General features: G+C 39.9%; 2 protein-coding genes across 2 annotated transcripts; both read left to right on the top strand.

Annotated features, from left to right (window-relative positions):
- The first annotated feature begins 12,576 nt into the window (after window positions 1-12,576).
- On the top strand, window positions 12,577-14,492 carry LOC137284387 (uncharacterized). The gene has a single exon (XM_067816173.1). It carries the CDS (start codon window positions 12,967-12,969, stop codon window positions 13,600-13,602), a length of 636 nt encoding a protein of 211 aa, XP_067672274.1. The 5' UTR covers window positions 12,577-12,966; the 3' UTR covers window positions 13,603-14,492.
- Window positions 14,493-15,925: 1,433 nt separating this feature from the next.
- Window positions 15,926-16,534, top strand: LOC137283896 (shematrin-like protein 1). The gene has a single exon (XM_067815571.1). The coding sequence runs from the start codon at window positions 15,926-15,928 to the stop codon at window positions 16,532-16,534; it is 609 nt and encodes a 202-aa protein (XP_067671672.1).
- The last annotated feature ends 4,664 nt before the right edge of the window (window positions 16,535-21,198 follow it).

The raw sequence follows: 21,198 nt of genomic DNA, 5'->3' as shown, positions 1-21,198 counted from the left end.
TTGTAACAGAGTGAAGACCATTGTTTATCCTGACTGAGGCTTGACTGTGACGACCTCATGAAAAGAGCAAATGCAGCCAAGAACATAATTAGCTGTCACCGCCTACAATGTCAGTATGGATTTTTGAGCACCAGCGTGGCTGCATCTTTCCCATCCTCCACTAGATCGATGAGAATGACAGCAATTAATTGACGCCTTGTCGATGGTTCGAGCTACTTAACTTCGTCAAGGTCAATCCTTGATTGTTTCTAGCTTCTTTCCTCCAAAGAACAAGTGACCATCGACCAGCTAACATTCCTTTTAAACTCTGGGAAATTAAAGTGCCTTTTGAGTATTGCTATTGTCTCTGGAACTTAAGCATGGCGTTTGCGAATGTGTGTATTTGGCATTGTCATGCAGTCACGGCTATGCGGAGTGAATATTTATGGGTTCGAAACCCGATCGGTAGGAACTGGTTTCATGGACGTGTGTACTCAGTGTATGAAGCATGTAGATGGATGGCGTGTACGTCCGACGTGCTTGTTGAGGGATATAGTGGCTTAAGGGTTTTCAGCAATGATGATAACATAATACGATTATCTCCTTATCGGAGACCGTTCCCATTGCTTTTATACATATTATGATATCTTAGGTATAAATGTAATCGCTTTGACAAAAATATAAAGTAGAATTTGAACACAGTGAATTCTCATTAATCTGGATTCGTTTGATACGGTCACACCTCACAGCTTCCACAACTGTACTGCAGTCGTTCGCATGGAACCTATACACACTATCATTACTTCTCATTAATCCGGATTTGTTTGATACGGTCACACCTCACAGCTTCTACAACTGTACTGCATTCGTTTGCATGGAATCTATACACACTATCATTAATTCTCATTAATCCGGATTTGTTTAATGCGGTCACGTTATGGTTATTTTCAGAACTTTATTATACTCAAAGAAATTAAAGAACGTCCGATCTAACTATAGCAATGTGAAATATGTTGTCATCTCTTACTTCTTTTGAGTAGTATACCATTAATCCCAATCTGGCAATCCTGGTAAAGTAAAGTCTGGTACAGTAAAGTCTGGGTTCATTGTTCACCAGAAGTGTTCTAACTGAGCACCTGTTTCCATCTTTCATTTTTGATGATACTTTAAACACAATATTTTAGAACCATATGACTGATAAAATATTGTTGTTTACAATCCATGTGTCCAAAGCACGACACCCGATGCCTTCTTTCAACTGTTTATTTTATATGCCATGAATTTCCTGAACCACTAGTGTGATATTATGTAGAATATAGAGCCATTGTTGTTTGACATGTTGTACAGGATCTGTCACCGCACTATCTACGCACTATTGTACAAATTGTATCATAGGTGTACATAATGATCAGATAATTTATTGATGTAACAAAAATACTTTGATATCTCAAAATAAACATTTTACGAAAAAAATCAAGTTTTCGGTTATGCAGATTATCTGGTATGACTTGTGACGTGGGCCATGTTGGCGATTGTAACCGTTAATAACCTGTGTAATATACTGTTTTGAAACTGTATTAGTAGTCGACAAGGATATCCACTTACTTCCTTGTTGTTCTCCGCATTTATCAAATTGTTGACCAAACCATTCATTAATTAGGTTTGACCAGCATGGCCCAAGTAATTAGTGCGTTATTTTTATTTGCATTTTGGGAGGTCTGCGTTGTGTGAGTAACCTTAGAAAACACCATAATGTGTATGAATATTGAAAACAGTGTCAAATCCCGTCCATTCACCGACGAAGGAACTAGTATAAATTATCGTTCATGGTTAAAATGTGTTGGTGTCATGAAGAAAATTTTTAAACTAAAGGTTTGACTCTCACTATCGCACCCAGACCTTCTTTGTCACGCAGCACTATAGCTACCAGACCACCCAAACGACTTATGCGTCAGTGGAAATACGAATTTCTGTGTATGTGTATCCATGCGTGTATGTGTGCGTGTGTGCGTGGGAGTGCGTGTGTAAGTGTCTGTGGATGTGTGCGTTCCTTCGTGTGTGTATGAGAGTGTTTGCCTTTCTGTGTGTGTTTACGTGTATTTTGGTGTTAATGTGTCATACTTCTTTCAGACAAAAATGTTGGGGTGGGGTAACCTAGTGTTTTAAGCGTCTGCTCGTCACGTCGATGGCGTTCGATTGCCCACATGGGCACGACATGTTAGACCCATTTCTGTTGTCCCCCGCCATGATTTTACTGGAATATTGCTAAAGACTAACTAATACACTCACTCACCCACTCTCTCACTTACCCTTTCAGAACATAATGCACGAATTCTCTAATATGCTATACGAATGACCAGACAACGTACAAAACGTTATCCCCAATATAGTGTATAGCCACTGTATACCATCCTTTGATGTGTCATCGGTGAACCCGTACGCCTGTGTCTATTACATTATGTCAATTGTATTGGATACCTTAGTGCAGAAAACCACATCGCCGATATGATCTACCGATTAAACGATTACAGATTTGATTTCTGTCGTGGTATGTCGCGCTGTCGCGGCATTTAGCAAAACACCCAACTGAAATTGTATTGGACAAAGCGTATCGATAACAACTTCTTTATTTCGTGAGTGCGACTTTTCGATACAGATTCTTGTGCCGTTGTCAAGCAGGTACAAGAATCTGTATCGAAACGTCTCACTCATGAAATAAAGAAGTTGTTATCCATAAAGTTTATTCAAGATTTTACGTCCCAATTTCCTAAATGTTACTCGAACAATACATGTAAAATTTGTCATCACAATTCATCAAGACCCCAGCCATGTCTACCTGAACTTCATGTCTACTGTCCCTGTATAAGAAACATATCTTTCAAAACAAATTTCATTTTAGGTGAATTCTTGTTTTGCTGAGGTGAATTCTTGTTTTGCTGAATCAATATTTCAAGGTTTTTGTACGTAGCCTGTATGAAAATGAAGCATTGTGTGTGTATGATTAAAATCCTGAATAACTGCTTATTAGATTCGCAAATTTTGTTTTTCTATCTTGAATAACTCTACACCTCCTATAACTACATACGACAGAAGAAACGCAACTCTGTCAAGTTAGAAGTTAAATAGAAGACATAAACATGACCGCTTACTTTTATGAGATTTCATTATTTTCCAAAATTGCGTTTCTTTTGCTGTTCAGTATACTTCGTTGCCACCCTTGTCGCTATTAACCTCTTTTCCACATGTCGACCAACACAAACTTTTATTCGATTTTCAATGCACAAAACGCTGAAATAACTTTCGTGTGCTACGCGAGCGATCATTCATACTGTCAATGTCGACTCTGACACGCTATTCAGGACAATGATAGCCAATGAACCGTATCATCTCATAATCTGTAATTGAGAACGTTTTCCCATTGAGCCGATACCCAATACCCAGTCTACCTCAGGTCTCTATTGAAGCATAAGTACCTGTGTTATATATTTGGGCTTGATTGTAGAGATAATGTAGGCCTAAAGTAGAGGTCAAATACGTGTAAATGAATGTCAGGAGAAGATCTATAGTGGCAGTGTTTGGTTGTTGAACAGAGTATGCATGGAGCAGCAAAATACATATACACGTATTTGTAATATTTTGTATTCTGTTTGTTTTGCCTTCAGTGATATTCTAGCTATATGGACCAGATATTCTAGTGATTGATAGCATGAGCAATACACGATACGATAGGATACGATGACATCAGTTAGTCGACCCCTATTGTTAATATTGCTGAGTAAAACTAAATTCACTCATATAACTGTTAGAACAGTTTTTGGTACATCGAAAATAGGTAAAACGAATGATAAGGTTCGAAGTGTAATTGTCATGGTTTAGGAATATTTTATAAGAAGATTGGGTGTATACGCGGACAGAAAATCTGTCACAAAGCATGGCTTCCGTGCGAATTATGGATTCCTCAATTCCGAGAATCGATGTCCTTGCAAGTCCAGTTTACTGGTTAGCTGATTCTCACTGGCATCAGGTGATTACACGGGTTAATTAAACAGCACCGACTGTACGACTAACAACTGAAGTGATGTTTGTCTGATCTATACTCAACACTCAGGCAGCTGGCATTCAGATGTAATGACGTTGAGTGCGGCAAGAACATCACATCATCACCAGTTTTACACATGCAGAGGGTTGAAAAAACATCGTGAAGTGTCATAAAATCCCCCGCCTAGATTCTGCCACGCCTGCTTGTAAGAACACAAATCAAAGCCGTGTTAGCCCACTGCGACACTACGTAGTTTAATCAGGAAAATCTCATCCACACACATGCTCACTCCGGGATGACCAGGGTTTATTCGAGTGACATTGTTTGGTTTCACAGGGATCGAACCACCGACTTTCCGCTTTCCTAGAAACTCGTCTCACACTAGTTGCGCTGACAAACATGCCCAAACATACACAACTGACCAGTTGGCAAGTTGACTCACTCAGGCACTCAGGCACTCAGGCACTCAGGCACTCGCTCATTCACTCACTCACACACGCACCCATCCACCCACCGACCCACCCACTCACTCACTCACTCAGACACTCACCCAACCAACCAACCACTCACTCACCACCCACCCACCCACTCTCTGGCACTCACCCACCCGCCAACCCACTCACTCACTCACTCACTCACTCGCTAAACCAAAGCTGTAGTAACTAACAAGGCCAGAGATTACTGATCCCATACCTTGTCCTGGCGTTTAGGAGAAATTACGGAATTTGTGGTAAGACAAGGCCAGAATATACAGGTCGTTAACCATTGGCAACAAGCTGACAAAAGTGGCATCGTCACTGGATGAAACTAGGTAATGGTGTTTCATGTTTATCAGTTTGCTGAAAAAAAAGACACATAATAAATAGTCAAACATTCAATACACATGTTCCTAAAGCGGAGCAAAGGTGTTTAGTTAAATGCCGCACTTAGCAATATTCTAGCTATAGCAGTCTGGACCACACACTCGGGTGATCAACAGGATTAGCATCGATCTACTCAATTGGGATACCTTCACATGTGTCAGCCGAGTCAGCGAGCCTGACCACCCGATCCTGCTAGCCACCTCTTACGACAAGCATGGGTTATTGAAGACAAACTCAAACCCGAATCTTCACGGGTCACAGCAAAGGAAGGTTGTAGGTTTCATGTCACCAAACACTGAAAACAGTCGGTGCCACTGCAGACAAAACTTCCACTACCAGATATATCCCCATGGAATAACCATTTCGTCTTTGTTTCAAGGTTAGCCACAAACAAACATGCATGTATGGATTATTTGCCAGTATTAGTACTGCACGAGGAGGGATAAGTGCTATATACAGTTTTCTTCGTGCTAAATTGTGTTTTAGGAGAAGCACAAAAAATATGGATAAAAGATTTGCATGTAATAATTTGAAGGTTTCCACTCTGTAAACGGCTATATCTGGGTGTGAAAATACGAGATTCTGATTGTGTCTGCTTTCTTGCTTCATTTTTCAGAATCATTTGCCATCCAATTATTTTTACATAACAACTTGCAAAGTCAAAAATTTTACGTTAATATATGTACACAGAAAAACCACAACCAAATGCTATACACATGTTTTTCAGACGTCAGAAGTCAATGATAAAGCTGCCAGATATAACGAGAGTTTCAGATAAATGAGGACCATTTATTAACCCCGCCTACATCGCTGACCAAGAAACCTCATTTCCTGCTTGATTTATTTGACATTTGTCAGCACTCGTCTTTCGGAAGCCTACCAGAGACAAGTCCCAGTGTGACAGTGACAGTGACGGTGAAGTATTATATTCTAAGTGGTTTTTTTTTCAAATTTATATCTTCATTTTGAAATATTTGACAAAATTCCACAAAAAACAAATACAGTTGTATATAGTCAACTAGAACTGCCACATTCTGTCACTTCAGTAAATGGCACGTAAAGACGTTTCCTTGTAAAAATCGATTATGCATTTTCATTATATTTACGTACTGGCTCTTTTGAGTGAGACAACAATGTGATATTGGTTACATTCGAGTGGAATTTAGAATATGATCATGAGAGACAGTTTTGTGGATATGTTGTAATAAATAAGGTGTCTATCAATATTGATTACACAGCAGTCCCGTTTCCCGCTGACTGGGTTCCGTCCGTCCAGAATTATGACACCAACTCATTCATATGGATATATAAATTTTAATCAGTACTATATGATACATCTAATCATCTATATGTTGCAACACTACGCTGCTTGTAATCCTTGCAAACACGACGTGCAGCGTGCTCTGTCGTACAGCAAGCCCTAACAAACGGAAATCTGGAAATTGTGGAAATGTCAAAACGAGGCTCAAAAGCTATAGCTAGAAAGGCTTGGCAGTCTGGTACGGAGTTGATATTATATCAATCACATTGCACGTTACCAAAATACACTTAATAACCACAAAGAACACATAAACGGTGTAACCAGTGGACCAGATGAATTGTGAATCATTGTACGATATCTTTAAACAAGGGCAGTCTGTGCCGCCCTAGTGAACGACATGGTGCCTACACCTCGTCATAGCTAAAGAAATACGATATTTTTAAAGTTTAACATTATAGTTCATTTGTCATTACTATTTTGTTATGAAACAAGGAATCTGAATTTCGGCGTAACCATAGTTGTTTGTAGTGTCTCTTTTCACTTCCACAAGAGAAAATTCGGATCGGCTGAAAAGCAGATTATTGTCTGAATTGGTTAATGAGACTCGGTCTGAGACCCATCTACCTTGTTTGTGATATAACTCTTTACGCCATCCACCAGGTTATATATGTTCTCAAGCGCCGCTCCAAACAGTTTACGTATAACTATCGATTTCTGATCTCCTTATCTAACCACTGTGTAGACACGTTTATCGCCAGCATGGAATATAAATCACAGACGTGACCGCTATGCATAGATTGATGACGTGGAACACATAAACCATGACTGATTAACGTCAGCGGTTAAAGCCGACGGTCCAAGCCGACAATTGTAATCACGCTAATCAAACATACGGTATGTCCGGCCTTTCAGTTAGCCATGGACTAGGTTAATCTACAGACGTTGCGAGTCGACGGTGTAGGAGGCTGAGGGGACATGTTTTAATTTGAAGCCGAACATCAACATAGCGATGTTACTGCCTCACTTTTTACTGGTTGTATAGTTTAAATCCTGCACACAGAATTGTGTTCTTATAGCGGTGTTCTGCTTTTCTGGAAATACCTGGCGGCAGAACTTTACCTTAATTGTTTGATCGGCGTTTTAAAAGTTGGTGACTCATACAACTTAATGCGAAAGTCGAAATCATCGAAAGGTAGCTCTGTTAATAAGTTGCTATCCTAAATTCAGCAATAACTGAGCACAAAATCCAAGGCGATAGACCGGTTGTATATTTTCTTAATTATTCATATAGACAGAAGTCCAGTAAATTTCAAATCGATATCAACTGAATTTTAGTTTCTTAATATAACTTCCCAAAGTAGAGAAACCAAACAAAATCTTCGTCCCAATTTTGAAACAAGACAATTTATGACATTTCCCTGACATTTCCACATGACATTCCCAAGAGAACAACGAACTGATGGGGCAGGGTATGTCAAGGGTAACAACGGGAGGGACTCTGTGAGTGTAATACTAGTATGTCTTTAAACCATAAATCAGTAACGTCTCTTTACATTCCACGTGCATACAGTTGGCGAACGTTACCTTTGTTTTCGCGCGACGCAGAGAGTTGATAACAGGACTCCGGCTGGCGTCCAAGAAATGGGTAGCATCAATCACAACTCTGATGATATTTGGGTTCACAAGTTAGAACTGTGACCGACATTCCTGATAACGACCCCACCTGGGAACGTTATCTTTAATAAAGAGAACGAAAAAACATGACTGCATATGTAGGTGTTGATATTAACGGCAGCGAGCTGTGGTTATTTATATCTGTGTAGTTCTAGATGGAGAACCCCTATAACATTTACATAGCGCCAAGACGGTAGTGACGTCGACGTTATCGTCATCTAATATTTGGGTTCACAAGTTAGAACTGTGACCGACATTCCTGATAACGACCCCACCTGGGAACGTTATCTTTAATAAAGAGAACGAAAAAACATGACTGCATATGTAGGTGTTGATATTAACGGCAGCGAGCTGTGGTTATTTATATCTGTGTAGTTCTAAATGGAGAACCCCTATAACATTTACATAGCGCCAAGACGGTAGTGACGTCGACGTTATCGTCATCTAATACTGTGATAGAGGAACGTATTTTACATGACGTAGTTCACGGGGATGGGTGCCGTTCCAGGGGTCGGGTTTATTTGTATGGGTATGTAGTGTCACCCATGCACAAAATATGTAACGTTTATAAAAACTACGAAACACAGGAAATTAGACACCATGCTTGGTGGTGCTGAAAATTAAACATACACGTAAACAGTTATTCGATCTTGGTATATTCGATATGGGTATCAAAGTTGTGTGTAGAACCTATTAACGTTTTAAATGTTTTGGTCAAATACATTTTTCGACCTGGGAAAACCCGGGTTAGAATTGGCAACACAAGATTGTCGTAAAAGGCGACAAATGGGATCGGGTAGTCACACTCGCTGACTTGGTTGACACATGTAACCGTATCCCAGCTGCGTGGTCGATGCTCCTTATGTCAATCACGGGATTGTGTGCTCAAAACTCGATTATTTATAGACTTTCCGATAGCTTGAACATTCCTGACTACGTTAAGCAACAAACAAACTAATAAAATGCATTTCAAATAAACAAGCAATAAAAAATGCATTTACGTTCTTTGACCGGAGGCTTCCTACACAGCACTACGTTATCACCGGAGGTGTCGCTACAACAGAGGTATGTATCGATGTGTGACTCAATGTGTCATATGTCCATAGTCAAATAGGACTGAGAAAGAAGTCAATGTTTCGTCGTGGTGTGTGTTGCAAAAGTAACCACTGTGCTGGAGACATTACCACATCTGAAAATACTCTACGTGTCTCGGCAATGCAGTAATAGCTCGCTGGTTTGCAAGATGGCTGTTTGGATGACTGACTGACTGACTGACTGACTGACTGACTGACTGACTGACTGACTAACTGACTGACTGACTGACTGACTGACTGACTGACTGACTGGCTGGCTGGCTGGCTGGCTGGCTGGCTGACTGGTAGGTTTGTTTGCTGGTTGGTTTGCTGGTTGGATAGTTTTGTGGTTGGATGGTTTGCTGATTGATTGGTTTGCTGAATGATCGGTTTGCTGGTTGGATGGTTTCCTGAATGTTTGCTTTGCTGAATGTTGGTTTGTTGATTGGTTGGTTTGCTGAATGGTTGATTTGATGGTTTGTTTGAGGGATGGATGGTTTACCGGTTGTTTTGCTGGGTGGATGGTTTCCTGGTTGGTTTGCAGGGTGGTTGTTTGACTGACTGGTTGATGTGCTGGATGGTTGGGATGCAGGATGGTTGTTTGGTTGACTGTCTGTCTGGTTGGCTTGCTGGGTGGTTGGTAAATCACACAGTGTGGTGGGGCCTTGTTGGTAATCTAACCACACAATTCAATACCGATGTTACGATCAACAATCTGTCAAGCAAGCAAGTCAGCGTGCCTCACCTCCAGATTTACTGAATTGCTTCATACAACTGCCATGGCTCTATCCCAGAACGACCACGGGACTGCACAATGTCCACACTGTCCTGAAATGTAGACCAACCTGGATGCACTTCGTATTTGAAACCCTCAAAAAGCACACTTCTTGTACATATCAAACACATTCTTCCCTTTCATATACCAACTCAAAAGAAAATAAAGAACACCACATTCTTTCATATTACCCGTCACACTACATTTATATGAAAGACTCGGGTATTCTTTTACATCTTTTTAGAAGTATACGTTCACAGTTTTATCCTATAGTAAAAGCAAATGCAAAATGATGTGTATTGTTCCGTGTCTAGAGGCATCACACATGAAAGTCAGGTTTGGTTCCGTTATGTTTTGGGCCGTTTTTAAACGTACACTGTTTGTCCGAGCACTCAGGATTTAAGATGTTGATTTTACTTAACTCTACAACATCAAACGAGAGAGAGAGACAGGCAGACAGAGACAGAGACAGAGACAGATAAACAGAGAGAAACTTGTTTATTGTTTTCTCACACCAACTCATTTACAGTTATTTAAAAAATAGGTTGCCGTGGTAACGTGCATTGGCTACACAACACGAGGTTATGAGAGAATTTTTTAACATCGTAGATCAAATTAAATATACAAAAGTAAGATTTTTGTTTCAGTCGTTCACATACTTTCATATAGTTAATATAAAAATGACAGAAAAATTCATACCACAACAGTGAGTGGATGAGGGGATTATTGGTTAGCTTCACCTCAGCATAATTGCAACCAAACAGTGAATAGTACAATCTAATTTATATCAATATTAAAATCAATGAAGTTAAAACATAAAAACCATCGAAAGACTTCGAGGAACAGTAAAAATACTCCAGTGTCACAGATATATAAATTTAAAAATACACTGTCATCACCTTAAATATCGCTATAGACAATACAAAATAAATATAGGTTTATCACCAACAACTGAAAGTAGATCACCATACCAGGGTCCTTGAGGACTTACAGTACCTTTATTTGCTAGCTGCATGGACCCTCACTGGATTTACATCATCCCTTCAGTCATTGACGATTGGCGTCAAAAGTAGCCTACTATTAAAAACGCGAGGTATGAAAATTCCTTTGACGAAAATGAGACATACTATCCACACGCACACTCGGTATTTAGTACAAATATTATGTAAGAATGTGGATAAACAGTTGATATGATTTTATAATATTTTTAGTCCACACAAAGACTTGCTAAACGAGGTTATTTCCTCTGGTTATTCACACGTCCATGGTCGATGTGGCAATTTTCAGTGTTCACCGGGAGTTTCACCGTATTTCGTTAACCAATGTCATGCTCTCTTGCTAGATTACACCTTTGGTTCATTAAGCCGAAGATGCTGATTCGTTTCTCCATATGTGTACAGTATCTCAAATTACTCACTCACTAACTCAAATCACTCACTCACTTTAGGGGACACGTGTGCGTGTAGTTTAAAAATCCAATCTATAATCCTCTGCTTGGAAGAGTCACTAGATTTTACGAACGTTTATATCACTTTGTGTGTTTGAGTGACTTTTTTTGACAAAGTCGGGCTCTAATGGGAAATCCCCTCACTAGAGGAATTTGAAATGAAGACAGGACTATAATCATACTCTGTCTCGGTCTGTCCAAGGAGTTTATCAAAACATACACCATTATCTGTAGCTCGCTCGTAATCGTGAAAGGCCTCACAAATAGCTGTGAAGAGTTGCGTCTTTCAGAGTGTCTAAAAACTATGGCCGTTCCATCCCCATTTCCCTTTGGTGTTCATGCTGTTGATCACTGGACTGTCTGGTCCAGACTCGACCATTTACAGACCGCTGCCATATAGCTGTAATAGTGCTGGTTGCGGCGTAAAACTAAACTCAGTTAATCAATCAATCTTGTGTTCGTCCATGGGGTGGTTTTGACAATAGCTTGTGGTCATTTAGACATTTTGGTTTGGTGACTGTTTCGATGACGTTGTTTGTGATCTTCTTGAGCTGTCCTCCATTTTAGTGAGTCAGCACGATATCCGTGTTCATTGATGTACACAGGGGTACAAACGTACCAAAACGTCATCAATCCGTGCTTCCTTCACATCTACGTCGACAGTTTCGTTTTCCACTTTACAGATGACGGCATTAATCAAACCCGGCGTGACGAGTGAACGCTTTAGCCGCTAGAGCATTCCGCCTCCCCTTCTAACATGCGCTGAAGCTGTATTCGGAATGTGCTGTGAACAGTCTTCAGCTGTGTATCTTCCTCTGTCAGTTAACGTGATAAGATCGATACCATGAAGCAATTAAAACGTTACGATATCAATGTATATAGATGTAGATAGTAGGAAGGTGATGTTGCTGCTCATTATAGAAATGCAGCCTAAAGGTTCACTTGTGAATGGCAACGCAAAATACATCAACATCTGACCCCGTTATAACGCACAAAGTAATGGGAATTTCATATAATAAACATCGTTAATAATTTGCAATATACGGAGTGGAATAGATATTCCTGTATGTCACTGCTGCTGAAAACTAGCGTCACTACGTTAACCATACATCGTGTTATAACGGGGTTAGGTAAAGGTAAACTTCCTCTCCGAACATCCGAACAGATCGATATAAAGCATTATCACCTGGTGTTCGGGTGGTTTATCCATCAAGCTGTGTATTACAAGACAATTCAGAGGTGCAGACAAATTGCGGAACGTTCCTCACTAAAGCTGAAGAAACGATATGGGAAAGGATTCCATAAAGGTTTATTAATGGAGAATTGACACCAGGCAGTGAAAAGTCAGATTAAAAGAAAATCACTGAAGCTTCACATGGAATCACACAGTCAGTGGAGCAGGTGAGGCAGTGTTGGCAGCTTGATGATCTGTAATATCTTTGACACTGCCTTGTACCTCGTTTAGGTTTCATCTGTGACACTATCTTGTACCTTGTGGAGGTTTCATATGTGACACTACCTTGTACCTTGTGGAGGTTTCATCTGTGACACGGCTTGGTGCCCTGTGGATCTATGATTGGGACATCAGTTTTTTGGACAATTATTGCTGTTTCTGCTGTGGCTTGTCTTCTACTTTATGGCGAGGAATCTTGTGGCAGGGTTACGTATTGATGAATTCGCATCTCAAAATGGATCCAGAGATGCTTTTAATTCTACCTCGATATCATAAGAATGCCTTTTACGCAAAAATATTAAAATCTGAAGTATCAGTCGCAATAGCAAATTGTTATAGATGTGAACTCGAAAGAACTTAAGCGTGAAGAACCGCTATATTCTATGCTGTGATTCCTCAACAATGCCTTCTCAAGCTATACCAAAACCTAAAACGATTTCAAAACCGACAGGGGGCACCATGAAAAAGACACAAGAGTTTATGGGGAGACGGGGGACAGACAAACCCTCAGGCCCCAAGCCTTTGACTGTCGCTGTGACAACGATGATTGGACTCGGGTTTGTTGGTGGAGGTGTTGGGATGATTATCTACAGCCACAGCAACAACACGACAATTGACTTCATCATCATCGGGGGATGCATGATCGTTTTCGGATTATTGTTCCTTGGAGTTGCTGCTATGTTCGTTATTAAACCCCTTTACGTGAAGCGACGTGTTCAGGCAGTCATTGACGAGAAGGCGCGAGAAGACGCTGCTCTCGGGGTTGACGATTACGTCGGAGGTCAAGGTCTTTCGGTCAATGTCACCGACGGGGCGAAACAACGACGCCCTAGCGCCCTGGAACTGTACTATGGGGATCGAGGTGGGGAGACGCCTGTTGGGGGTAACTCAGACCCCTTGCCCCGACCACCCCGACCACCCCGACCACCCCCACCCCTGGTGGCACTGCCGGGAAATGACATGCACAAACAAGTGGCCTCCGTCTTCCAGGCCCCGCTGCCATCAGGAACCCACAGCATTGAGAAAAGTGACCTTTGATTACCCCCAGAGACAGGGACCATGCGGTTTGGTCACAGCAGAATTATACTGATGGAGAGAAGCAAAGGAACGGCGGGAGAGAAAAGCGTCTATTAGGTGGGGATTTGTGATTCTTCCTGAAGGGCGACTACCCTGTTCTTCCAGGCCCATCTGCCACCAGCAGCCCAGAACAACGACAAAAATTATCTATTACGTCCGTAGACAAAGGGACCACACGAAATATTTACGAGGCATAATTATACTGAGGAAATAAAATAAGGGAACGTCGACTAAGGGCAGAATGTGTTTGACAATAAAGTGAGACAATACATGAGGTAATACAATGCTGCCGAAACAAGTCAGTGAGTATCAATTATTATCTTACGTGTCTTTAGTAATATCCCGGCAACATGGGTCGAAGGATGCATAGCAGAAATGGACACACTGTTGTCAGAATGAAAGTGCTTTACAGAAAACGTCATGTTCTCTTATTTATTGACACAAGTATATGTGTGTGTAGGATGTGCCTTTGATAAGTCGGCCGCCATTCGGTCGAGTGGTACTACCTTGTACCTTGGGAGGTTTCATCTGTGACACTACCTTGTACCTCGTGGAGGTTTCATTTGTGAGTGGACACTGCACAAGGTCAGTAGTTCGACTTTCAGCCTTCAACTACTCATGAATTCATTTAGCGGAGTGTTCGACTTGATCTTGTCAAGTCTTTGATGATGTTATATTCTAAAAGGACATAACCCAACAAAGGTGAGCTCACCCATACCAACGAAAGACTTGTAAATGTGTCGCCAAGTGCACGTGCTTTAATGCCACAGTTGTCGTCCGTATTGGTATCACTGCGGATTCACGTATGAATGTTTTCACAGGAAACTCTGGCAAAATCCCGATTTCTTGTTTCTGGCCATAGCAATAAAATATTTTTACGAAATTCTCAGGCCTTCGTTTTTTATCCATTAGTAGGCAGAGTGGGTGAGGTTGGATTTCGACGCCATAGCAGTATTCCTGCAATATATTGGCGGTGGACACCAGAAATGGGCTACACACATTGTACCTATGCTAGGAGTCGAAACTGGACCTTCGTCGTGTTGGACGAACGCTTTGACCACTCGGCTACCGCTCCCGTATTCTTCAGAAATACAATATCGGGGATTTCCGTAACGATAATGTGTCTACAAAAGATTGTTTTACTTATCAGTGCATTACTGGTCTTTGGTTCGAATCCTAGATTGAGACACAGATTCGGGGTATTTCACCTCCAAGTGATTCTGGTAAACAGCCATATCCAGCTGGTAAACACTCATAGCCAACTCGCCCCAACAAACATTGTTAGTTTCCAGGTACATGTACATTCAGAAACAAACATCGGCTTTATCACTATCTCGAAAGATGACGGAATGGTGTAAACCACCAACTACGAGAGAGACTACGATTGTGAAGAAAAATACAGTCAACAGTTGGTATCTAAACAGAATAAACACGACAGATGTCATTACGAACTATTGATACGATTCCGATTCCAAATAGCGCATTGAATTTGATGACCTATTTGGTGGTAATGTAGCGTAAGTGAGTGAGTGAGTGAGTATACTTTTACACTGCTTTTTGCAATACTGAAGAAATATTACGATGGGGAACACAAGAAAAGGGCTTCGGGGAACGCTTTAACCACTATACTACCCCACTACATTAAGTAGGGTCTATTTCCGCCTAACACATTGTTTGAAGTATAATTTTCATATACTAGTATGAGTAGGCATACTGCGATGATCAACCGGACATGTTTAACACTATACATAAGCCTATGCCTTTATTGTGGAAAACAAAGGAATTGGGTACATGTATTTGGTCAATATCCGTGTGTTCCCTCACAGAAATGTTTTTAATAACCTTACACATGGCTCTATGCTGGAACTTTATGTCAGTCCAGTTTTCAGTATCGACAACAGTTGCGGAAGTCGAGAGAGTTACCAGGGAGACGCCGAAACATGTATTGTTGCTCAACAATGCAAATGTTTATATACATGGCCCTAACTCACTGAGATCAATAACGATTGATCCATGAGTACATGTGCGTTCCAAAACAGCTTGTGATATGCTTTCCATGGCATTGTTTTCAGTATAATGTAGCGTGTGATGTTCACTGAAGAGGAGAGTCATATACTTCAAGTGTGAGAGAAGTGTTTAAATTTTGTCAGTGCCTAGCGACTACGAAACTACTGCCGAAAAAGATCAGTGTTACCGAGTGTTAGAGGTCAAATCTTTAGGTATACAAAGGCATGTTCACAGATTTTATCTAATCCACCACTCTATCCAAATTAGAAAACTGACAATGAGGTTTGATGTAGGTAATCTAGTCATTGGCGATGCAGGAGGATTCTGGACAACGAGCTTTGATGTAGGTAATCTAGTCATTGATGATGCAGGAGGATTCTTGACAACGAGGTTTGATATAGGTAATCTAGTCATTGATGATGCAGGAGGATTCTGGACAGTGAGGTTTGATGTAGGTAATCTAGCCATTGATGATGCAGGAGGATTCTGGACAGTGAGGTTTGATGTAGGTAATCTAGTCATTGATGATGCAGGAGGATTCTGGACAGTGAGGTTTGATGTAGGTAATCTAGTCGTTGATGATGCAGGAGGATTCTGGACAGTGAGGTTTGATGTAGGTAATCTAGTCGTTGACGATGCAGGAGGATTCTGGACAAAGAGGTTTGATGTAGGTAATCTAGTCGTTGATGATGCAGGAGGATTCTGGACAACGAGGTTTAATGTAGGTAATCTAGTCGTTGACGATGCAGGAGGATTCTGGACAGTGAGGTTTGATGTAGGTAATCTAGTCATTGGTGATGCAGGAAGATTCTGGACAGTGAGGTTTGATGTAGGTAATCTAGACATTGATGATGCAGGAGGATTCTGGACAATGAGGCTGTCATAGATGAAATCTATAAATGACGTGTCTTTACGGTTGGTCAGCTTCTTTAGTGTACAATGGCAACGTTTCGGTACAGATGCTTACACCGTTTTAAAGCATATATCGTGATTTCAGGTGGATTCCGGACAGCAAGGTTGTCACAGATGAAATCTAACCAGTATGGTTGTTTCAGGTTGATTCTGGACATTGAACATGTCAAAGGTGAAGTCTAGCAATATCGTTGAAATCTAGCAGTATCGTTGAGTCTGGATCCGGTGATCAGGCTCGCTGACTTGGTTGACACGTGCGCAGATCGATGTTATGCTGTTGATCACTGGATTGTCTGGTCCAGACTCGATTGTTTACAGACCGTCGCCATATGGGTGGACAATGAGGATGCCACAGGTGAAATCTAGCCAATACCGTTATTTCAGGTAGAGTCGGGACAGTGAGGATGTCTGTGGGTCAAACCATAACGTGTCACAGATTGGAAGCATTCAAAGGGGTCAAGCTATAGCTATGTGTAGGCAAAGTGTTATATATTCCTCTTTGGACTTGAAACGTCTTGTAATATGCCCTACTTCCTCTATGCAGTGGATCATGCCAGATATCGCTACAACAAACATGAACACAAGTTTGTCTTGAGCTTGTTTTATTGCTCTCTGTTATACATGGTACAAATACATATCTCACGGAACCAATATGTACAAATAATTATATTCTCATCTTTGTAAAACACTCACATGCAAATGGGAAAAGGTTTTGATTGTAATTGTACTTTCACAGTTAATGTGACGATAACAAAATGTATACCTTTCTTGTGTATGTACAGACATCCAGATTATAGTTCAGTGAGCAAATGTAAAGTGACAAGAGAACTAAGGAAGACTGTACAATCCTGACAACATGACAGAGTAGGACCTTAATGAATCTGTAACATGGTTCCGCTGATGCACTGCCAATGTGGTAGGCTTAGGACTGACAGTACACAACTGTAACTCATAGCAAACATTTTGATCTCAGAACTATTTGTGGAGGTAAGCATGATTAGACTTAGTGAACATGAACTGTCTGGACTCAATGCTTTGACATCTGCATCTGAGAAAGGAAATACATTCAGAAAGAAGCTTAACATTTTGCTTTACTAAGTGTGATTTGTTTTTAAGTGTTTTCATAAGCGGGAAAATGTTATATTGTAAGTTTGAAAAAAACATTCCTTACTGACTCACAATCCTTGCAATATTTTAATGCATAAGAAAACAGTCATTCACACAGAAGTCTAATCAGTTTCCTTAAACCACAACACAACCACATCCCAGTGCATCAGAAGTCAGTTAAGGATAGAGTAAAGAAATACTGTGAAAACATGAAAGGAACAATATGATATCTGAAAATACAGCTAACTTTTCAGGACAATGACCAGGTCAGATTTGCAAGTGCAGAGGTTAGTTGATGTCTGTGCCACATGACCATAGTCAATACAGGTCAGAGTTGACAATACAAAGTCAAAGATGTGTTACCATGATTATAACAGGTCAAGGTTGATAATACCGTGGTCAACTGATGTCTGAACCATGGTTACTAAAGGTTGGGGTCACACAGGGAAACCACATTTTATCAAACCAACAATTATAAACAGTTTGAGCAGTTACCTATACATCTGTACAAAAACATAAATCCAAAATAGGGAAAATAACTTCATATGAGAATCCAAACAAGGCATATTCCTGATGTTGTTCACACATAGGTGAAGGTCATTGTTCATAATAAGTTACCTTATCACAATGAACTTGGTTTTAAAGAATATCTGCTTGATTTCAAAGACTGAAATTTCATTCAAAATCAAGTCAAAGGAAGAACTTCTTGATAACTTTTGGAGGCTCAACACTAAAGCATATTAAAATTCATTTCCATTGGTCAATACAAAGCACTGAAATGTACTGAAAAACATTGGCACTTGCTCTAAAATTAACTCGTAACTTTGAAAAATACTGGCAATATTCACTTTATGCACTGCATGATATATCTTATTCATTATCAAACTGAATCTGCCTCAGATCACACTGGTTTATCCAATGAGCAAATAACTCCTTTATATTAACTTTTCTTATCTGACAGATATCCCTTCAAGATGAGTTAGAATATCCATTCTCATCTCCAGGACACATTCTATCAACAGTTCATCTCCAATAGTCACATAAGGCCAAGATTGGTGAAGGATACATTCAATACCATGAGCAGATAAATCCAGGCCGGTTCATGTCATATGTGGTCAAAGGGAGTTAACTCATACTGACACTTCCTTGGTGAGAAAAAGCTTTGAAGATGGTAACAGCACTTCAATGTAGGAAGACTGGAAGTAAATAGGACAAGTGAAGGCTGTAAAGGGAAAATAATTCAACATCAGCAGTTTGATGAATAGGTCCTCTTCAATGTGAATGAATTACTTGGCTTGATAGAAACTGGGAATTTGACACGGCCAAGTCTGACACAACCTGGTACAACTGTATCAAGATACTCTTTACATGTCTCAAAGACAATTGTTTCTTTTGGGAATAGAACACAACCTGGTACAACTGTATCAAGATAGTCTTTTCATGTCTCAAAGATATTTGTTTCTTTTGGGATTAGAATTTCATAAAAAAAAGTACAGATTACATTCAGTCCCCTAAGGGATTCGAACCCACACTATCAGAGTCGGGCACTTTTTCGCCAACTGACAAAATCCGCTATCTAACCAACTAAGCCACTGTGGCTCCACATATTACTGTATTTGATCTAGATTACTAGTTGTCTGACTTCCATTTTGTGGCTGAGTGGGTTAGGTGGCTGATATATTTGTTATATTTGATCACTTTCTAAATAGCATTGTGCATACAAGTCTCAAGGCGTCACTAATCAATATCACAGATTAGTTTAAACTGATTGACGCCTTTCATTGGAAATCACATCACTCAAGATTAAAATGACTCTTTCACTTATACTTGATTATTTCATATAAACTAGACTGTTTTCTAAAACATATCTTCATTGTCGAAACTTTTAAATTTTGAGGACTTTTGGCAGTTCCTATAATCACTAAACTGAAACGAAAGGTTAATAGAAACTTCAAAAGTCCCTTGGATTTAACTAAACATTAAGTCAAGCACAATCAAGTCAGGAAATCAACAGGGTTTAGCATAGTCATGATGAATACAAGACAAAGCATGAGATTCTAATACAATGAGAAAGAAGCACCAGTTTAACAAAGTCATCAATAAACATAATACACCCTGTTGCATCAATACAACAGGACATGTATCCAAAACCTTACTCTGTGTTGAATGAAACCTGTAATTATCACTTCAATCAATTCTCAAAAAGTGTAACCTGTTACACGATCAACCAACAACCATTAATATCAATTGTATGGTACTGACCAACTCATTTGTTCCACCTCTTGAGTGAAATATCCATAGGTAAAGGGAGCTAGAATGAGATAAAGCTTGCAATCATGAAACACCTGGCAACCAAAATTCACTGATTCACAAAAAGCAAAATCTGTCAACCGCTTGGCAAAAGAAAAACAATTATTGAAAAAAAAAATCCAGTTCTCAGGCCCCAATTGCTGTTCCACAGAGTTGCTGCTGCTGAGTTGCACTTTGCCAGTTATATGGACTTACAGAATCCCAGCACTACAGTCATTCTCTGCAACAGCATCTAGGAGCAGAAGAACAAACCCAGCAGGAAAGCATCTTAAATAGATCATTACCATTCTGCCTCTAGAACAAATTCTTCTTTTTTAATGTAGCCTAATCAAGTGAAAAATTCTAACATAATAAGTCATCATTCAATTCAAATTCTGGGCAAACAAGAAATTTATGGATGTAATACTAAGAATACTAAATTTTGGATTATATTCGTCTGTCTTCATCAGGTGAAAGAGTGAAGATGTTAGATAAAGATTATATTCCAAGACTTGTTCCTCATCTTATAGATGGCCCCAAAAGACCCCTTTATGTGTATCAGTTACAAATGCCATTCAAAGACCATGTTAGAGGCAGTTACACATCAGCTTAGCACTTTGGGAGCTGTATTGTGTCCATCTTGAGTCAATGAGGACCACTAGGGTGAAACGGTCTTACCACAGTGCAGAACATATGATCATACTGTAGAATACTGACAAAAAGTGCCAGACATTACATTGTTTAATAACATTCAAAAAGTAACCATAATCTTTGTGAATTTGACTGAACAAAACTGTCAGTTTATGAATTGATGGTATGAAAACCAAAAAGTACTGAATTTTTTTATTGCAATACAGTATACCGAACTGACAGTAAAACCTGTGGTATACCATTTCACTTCTAAAGACAACCCCAGCCTAATGTCTTCAACTGACATCATTATGTCAGATACAAAATCAAAGCTGGAGCTCAAATTTTGAGAAGCCATCACATTTTGAGTTTTCACAATACACTGATATAACTGAAAATTGAAATGTTGTTTTGATTATATTCACCAACCCAAAGTCTGATTTCTTACACACTGCCGAATGACAGTTTTCTAAAACTGGAATTAGTCACCCCAATAAAATATCATTTCCAGTCAATCCTGTTAATTCAGAAAGTCGTTTACCGTTGTACTAGTTATTACTAGGAATGGTCTAAATTCTAATGCAGTACCGGTACATACTAATCGTGTAACAA

The sequence above is a fragment of the Haliotis asinina genome, chromosome 5, assembly GCF_037392515.1.
Source record: "Haliotis asinina isolate JCU_RB_2024 chromosome 5, JCU_Hal_asi_v2, whole genome shotgun sequence".
Classification (NCBI taxonomy): domain Eukaryota; kingdom Metazoa; phylum Mollusca; class Gastropoda; order Lepetellida; family Haliotidae; genus Haliotis; species Haliotis asinina.
Note: the sequence above shows the minus strand (reverse complement) of the source record. Positions and strands in the feature narration are given on the sequence as shown.

Coding starts and splice junctions, on each gene's coding strand:
- LOC137283896 (XM_067815571.1), top strand. CDS start 15,926: ATGAGGTTTGATGTAGGTAATCTAGTCATTGGCGATGCAGGAGGATTC.
- LOC137284387 (XM_067816173.1), top strand. CDS start 12,967: ATGCCTTCTCAAGCTATACCAAAACCTAAAACGATTTCAAAACCGACA.